The sequence below is a fragment of the Rhineura floridana genome, chromosome 1 (genome assembly GCF_030035675.1).
Source record: "Rhineura floridana isolate rRhiFlo1 chromosome 1, rRhiFlo1.hap2, whole genome shotgun sequence".
NCBI classification, from domain to species: Eukaryota; Metazoa; Chordata; class Lepidosauria; order Squamata; family Rhineuridae; genus Rhineura; species Rhineura floridana.
In genome coordinates, this window is record NC_084480.1 from 252,303,699 (window position 1) to 252,309,698 (window position 6,000).

At 43.7% G+C, this 6,000-nt stretch overlaps 1 protein-coding gene across 7 annotated transcripts in view; it reads right to left on the reverse strand.

The window, feature by feature from the left end:
* The window catches only part of TRAPPC8 (trafficking protein particle complex subunit 8), a 150,030-nt gene extending 144,310 nt beyond the window's left edge, over nucleotides 1–5,720 (reverse strand). For 4 of the 7 annotated variants that reach the window (XM_061597828.1, XM_061597867.1, XM_061597858.1 and 1 more), the window contains exons 1-2: nucleotides 5,247–5,719; nucleotides 708–902 (exon numbers count right to left, since the gene is read on the reverse strand). In XM_061597828.1, coding sequence (XP_061453812.1) covers nucleotides 708–902; nucleotides 5,247–5,403 — 352 coding nt within the window. In that variant the 5' untranslated portion in view covers nucleotides 5,404–5,719. Of the gene's footprint in view, nucleotides 1–707; nucleotides 903–5,246 lie in introns of all 7 variants that reach the window. The other 3 variants (XM_061597885.1, XM_061597876.1, XM_061597839.1) reach the window with 2 other exon arrangements.
* Between the last annotated feature and the right edge of the window lie 280 nt (nucleotides 5,721–6,000).

The following is a 6,000-nucleotide window of genomic DNA, read 5'->3' on the forward strand; positions in this document are numbered from 1 at the left end:
ATGTTACCCTTGAGTTCTCATCCCTCTCTTAACATACAGTAATATTTGGGCCTGATAACAGTACATTCTGCACTTCCCTGTCACTGCCAGTGATGTGGACTAATAATGCTGGATAATTTCATTACATGATGACATCAGGGTACAGACAAAGTTTATGCTGGGTTTGTGGGGACCTCAGGCAAGATGCCCTCAATGTCTCTCCCACCTTTAAAGTCCCACACCACCTACATCTGTGGTATTGCGTTGTATTTCTGAATTGAACAATTGTCATGCTCTCTATGTGTGTAGTATTGTAGTGTTGTACAGTATTATATTTATTTTTATGTTTTTATTGATGTAGCACACCTTCCCTTTTTACAATAAAGGGCAAGCTAAAATATATCTTCAAGAAATAAAATATGTACAGTGGAACCACGTTATTACACAGTTTGCTGTACCATGGATTCAGATATACCGCAGGTATGACAATGTTCCTGTGTACAATGCTGTATACAGCACCGTGGATTTAGTTATAACATGGAACCCCCTATGACACAGATGCATCCTTTGTCCCCCAAACACCCTCGTTATAGCAAGGTTCTAATGTAGTATCCAAACACTATGGAATATCCCAATTTTCAGAGCTGTAAGCTTCTCAATGGAAAACAAATTTTAAAACAAAAGTTAAGTATAAAGTCTTCAACGAATTTCAATGTCTTGTTACATACCACTAATGTTGAGATCATAATCTCCTGCAGTAATCACATTAGCTACTAATCCTTCAGCAGGCTGACTAACAGTTACAACATCATGCAGAAGCTTTCGAATGGCTCCTTGTTGAGGTGGCTGGGTAATAATGTTGTTGACAGCAATTTTCAAGTTTTTGATTATGTGAAGTTGGTTGTTGGGATCTCTCATGTGCACTAAAATGAGAAAATAGCTATGTTAGACTAGTACATTCTGAAGCAACACTCAACACACATTTCTGTACAATATATCTTGTGCTGACCCAGCATATTGTATCTTCAAAAATATTGAAGAGACAAGCAAGATCTAGCCTCGCTAAATATTCAAAGTGTGAATAAGATTACTTTAGACCAGTGGTTCCCAACCTTTATGAGCATGCGACCCCCTTTATAAGCTGAAATTTTTTTGTGACCCCCTCCCCCCAGGGAGGCAGGCTGGCTGCCAGGAAGGAAGGGGGAAAGCAGACTTTCTTTGCAGCCTTGCTTCTTTCTGCTTCACAAAAAGCCCTCTCCTCTCATTCTAAGTAAGGGTGTTGTCAGTAGCAGCAGTGCAAGGAGACAGGAATCACTGATAGTAATCCCCTCTTCTTCCTGGTAGCCCCACCCTCAGCCTCCTTTGGCATCTGCCATGTATTTTATAGGCAGATGCCTGCCCTTAGTGCGCTTCAGCAAAAGGCCTCCCCTCTCGTTTGGAGCAAGGGGGAGGTGTCATCTGCAGCGGCAGTGGAAAGCAGACAGTGTCGAGGAAGTAAAGACTTTTTTTAAAAAAAATTAATAAATAATTCATTTCTTTACTGTTCACGGCCCCCTCTGGATTACTTCGTGGCCCCTCTGGGGGTCCTGGCCCCCAGGTTGAGAACCACTTCTTTAGACTACAATCTGATACTCTAAAAAGTACGTAACACTGGAATTAGTGGGACATACTTCTGATTAAACATGCGAAGGATTGTACTGTTACGTTACTGAAAGTTATTCAACCAGGTACCAAAGACAGGGAATTCAGATGTGGAAAAAAACTCACAAAGAGATGTAATTTCAGTTGTTATATTCAGCAGAGCATTCCCTTTGCTGAGGAGGCAAGTCACTTTTAAAAGTGACATGTTTTCAATGGTAACAATTGCTGCCAGTGATGCAGGGCACTGGAAATTTTTCTAGTACTTTAGTTTTCCTGTGGAAAATTTTCTGTTTCATAAGATCATTAGCAACAATGAATAGATGCCAACAGCAAATATAGTTTTTAGGCAAGCTTGGCAGTTTCAAAGTTTTTAGCTTTCTTTACTGAACGTAAGTAAAATAAACATGCTAAATCAGTTCACTCTGTAGGACATCAGAAAAATTTCCAACACAAACTGAGCACTGTCTGATACAAATTACTCTAACTTGCTTAGAAAAAAATCCAATATATTTTTTCCCCAGAAAATCCATGTTAGGAATTGCTGCAGCAAGCATGCCAAGCTTTTGCTGTACATGTTATTTGCATCCCATATGCACGTGTCCCTTTTATGATCCTACCCAGTAAAGTTAAAGGTACTTTAGAGATTCCTTTTGCCCAGATAAATAAAACATAGCACTTTCAGTTACAAGTGTACAGAGAAGCAGACTAATAAGCAAATTTTCCTAAAAGAATCAGTATTGTCTCCACAATTTTCTGGGGCCCCTAGGCAAGGGACCTACCCTCCCCACTGGCCTAAGAGTATAGCCACAACTCTGGATGCAGAGAGGGCACAGTAGCCAGCATAAAAGTTTGGTACATAATCTCCCCTCGTGTTGAACCCACCACTGCTGTTCAATGTAGGCACAAAGACGCATAGAAGGACAGGTCTTCCTGCACATCACTTAAAGAGTATCCAGCAACCCTTCTTTGCAGGCCCCCCACAGTACAGAGACTACTCAATGGGGGAGTTGAGCCACACCTCAGCACTTGAGAAAGAACAAGCTGCAAGATACTTCTAGATAAGGTATGGAAGGGCCTCTCCTTGGGGTGAACTGTCAAGCTGTATCAGGGCATCCCTAGGAAGTGCAGCACCTAATCAGCTGCCTCAAGATTCTATATACATAATACAGTTTACTGTGATTACAATGAGACATAGCAAGCTTCAAGGCAGTACGCTCCCCCTTGCCCTTTCCTCCTACAGTGCATATCTTGCTGATTCATCCAAACCCAAAAAACCATGGTTAACCTTAACTATGATCTGTTTGAAACCATGGGTTATGAATCTGGCTTGTTTCAAAACAAACCACAGTTAAGATCAGCTTTCCCAACCTGGTGCCCCAGTGTTTTGGATTACAACTCCCATAACCACAGCTAGGATGACCAGTCATCAGGGAAGATGCAAGTTCTAGTCCAACAATAGGTTGTTTTTAATGCTGTATTTTAAAATTCCTGTAATCCACCCCCGGACCTTTGGATGAAGGTTGAGTAATAAATGATGATGATGATGACGATGACGTTGATGATGATGGTAATATCAAGAGGGCACCAGGCTGGAGAAGGTTGGTTAAGATTAGTCACTGTCATGTTTGGACAAAATGACAACCTGTGGTTTATAAAAAGAGATGCAAAATCTTCTAATATCCTTCTAGCTATACTGGAGCATCACACAAGTTAGAGGTTCACTGTTGCCCATTCCCATTACAACAACCCATACTTTATAGGAACAACTGCACTGGCCAAGTAACCGTAATAACCATCCCTTTCCTATTAAAGAAAAAACATTGTCCTTTTCCCTGTCTATAATGAGCTTTTCTGGTTTTGATCATTTTAATGAAGGATTATATCATGGGAATACTGTTTAGCAGTGCATTTTATAAATATAACAGCTTGGATCCAAACTAAGGTTCTGCTGGCAGGAGCATCTCAAGAGCATAGTTCCGCTAAGAGAATGTTCCTATCAGCAGAAGGGGGGGAGCATTTTCACCATTCTTCCCTCTCCCCAGTGGAAATGGGCTGCCTTCAAGTTGATCCTGACTTATGGCGACCCTATGAATAGGGTTTTCATGGTAAATGGAATTCAGAGGAGGTTTACCATTGCCTCCCTCTGAGTCCTCTCCAGTTGTCCAGGGCCTGCTCAGCTTGCCACAGCTGCAAAAGTCAGCCCCTTCCTTGTCCGCAACTGCCAGCTGGGGGGCAACTGGGCTCCTTGGGACTATGCAGCTTGCCCACGACTGCACAGGTGGCAGGGCACGTGACCCTTGAGCCACTCCCTGTGGGGGTGATCTATAGCTGGCCCTTTACACCCAGGAGACATGAGAGGGGATTTAAACTCACAGACTCTGGACTCCCAGCCAGACTCTTGAAAAAGCTTCTCCAAAGGGCCTCCAAAGAGCTCTAGAGAAGTAACACAAGGGACTGCAGCGGGAAGGGAGACTGGCATATACTTCCACCAACTCCTGCACTCCAATGGGAGCCTCCACTGGATAACAAGAGCCTGCTAGATCAAACCATTATATTTTACCTCTATTTCTCATTTTATAATCATTATATCTATGCAATTTTAATTATGGTTCTTACCTGTCCTGAAACCTTATGAGTTATAAATCTTAAGAAAAATGACAGGTTCTTATTCTTAGCTTGTCACTTTCCTATCAGATCCTTCTCCAAATTCATAAAAACTGCCCTAAATTTTATATGCTTTTTCTATTTGTTGTTTCCAAACAAGCAGAATTGTAGAAATGCTCTGTAGATCTCCAACTGAAAAGTCACCTGCCTGTAAGTTACCTTTCATAATTTTGAGCACATCAAAACAAGGTGCAAATGAAAGGAGCAACTCAAAATACAGTTTGGTAGGTAGTCCACGAAGACCTCTGCTTAACATATTCCTTTCCAACAGCTGTGCTTACTTACTGTTTCCATGACAAAGGCTGTAATCCTATACACATCTACTCAAAAGTAAGCTCCATAGGGTTCAATGGAACTTACTCCCAGGTAAGCAGCCTTAACTGGGAAAATGAAACTATTCTTAATGTCTGTTTTAAATCATTTTAATGTTTCAAGTAGCTCTGGAGAAGTCTTATTGAAAAACTCACAATTTAAAAATAAATAAATACAGTATGACTTTAATCATTACGTTTTAATACTGGAATTACCACAGATACATTCAAAGCATACATTAACAGAGCACTTCCACTGGTAAACTCATTCACAAAAGCTAGTATGAAAAAGTACTTATTTTATTTAAATAAAAAGTTGAAGTGAAAAACAGAAGTCAGATACAACACCCCTCCAGAGTAAATAAGATTTCATCACCCACGTGAACAACTCTCCCGGCTTTCCCAGAAGGGAGAATTTGGCAAGTTATCTAGATGGGCAGCAGCTGCCTTAGTCCGCCGTCAGAACTTCCCCAACGGGAAAAGTAAACACTGCAAAAGGGCTCCTCATCTATCTCCTGCCTCAATGGGATCAGATGCACCGCCTTTCGCCCAGCCGCCTCAGACACACACGCACACACACGGGGGAGGGGTGCCTCTGACTTAGCCTCCTATGTAAACAACCCAGTTCGGCTCTCGCCGGGTGACACCGACCTTCTGAAGTGAGGCGACAGAACGGCTTTATTAGCTCGCAGAAACCCAAGTTGTTCTTGCGGGTGACTCTCTCCGCCTCTTCGCTACACAGCGCGGCCACCAAGGGCACGAACGAGTCCTGGAGGAACTCCTGCACGGACTGCACTCGCTGGGCCATCGCTCCGACCGATTGACAGACCGGCCCACCGCACGGAGCCCAAACGAACTGGCCGCCCGCCCGCCCGCCCGCCCGCCCGCTTCCTCACTCAGCCCGCTCCCTTCTGCAGTCGCTTCCCCTCAGCCCTGGAACGGAATCCCCTCAGCCTACAAGCGCAGGCTCAGGCCGTCAGCGCTGACAGCCGCTGTCTCAACCGCCACCCCACCAGCCCCTCAGTGGCCGCCCAGAACCGCCATATTGAATCTGAAGAACCCAGACAACCGGGTAAACCTGATCCCGGCAGCCTTTGCGGTTAGTCACGTGATAGGTGACAGATGGAAGAGGCGAGGCTCCTGGAGTCGAAATCAAGGAGGCGTCGGTGAGAGGAGTAAATACGCATGCGTGGTGTGCATTTTACTTTGCTTTTGGGAAAATAAGAGGGTTATGGCCAAAGAATGAGTAGAAGCAAGCAATTAAAAAATCTGTCCGCGTCTAGGTGCACCACTTTACACATGCAGGCTGATTTTTATGTCAGGGTTGCTGGCACAACCCTGCAATGATAGTCTCCCCCCTCCCCCCAAAAAAAGAATCGCAAAAGATATAGATAGCCCAGCCCAG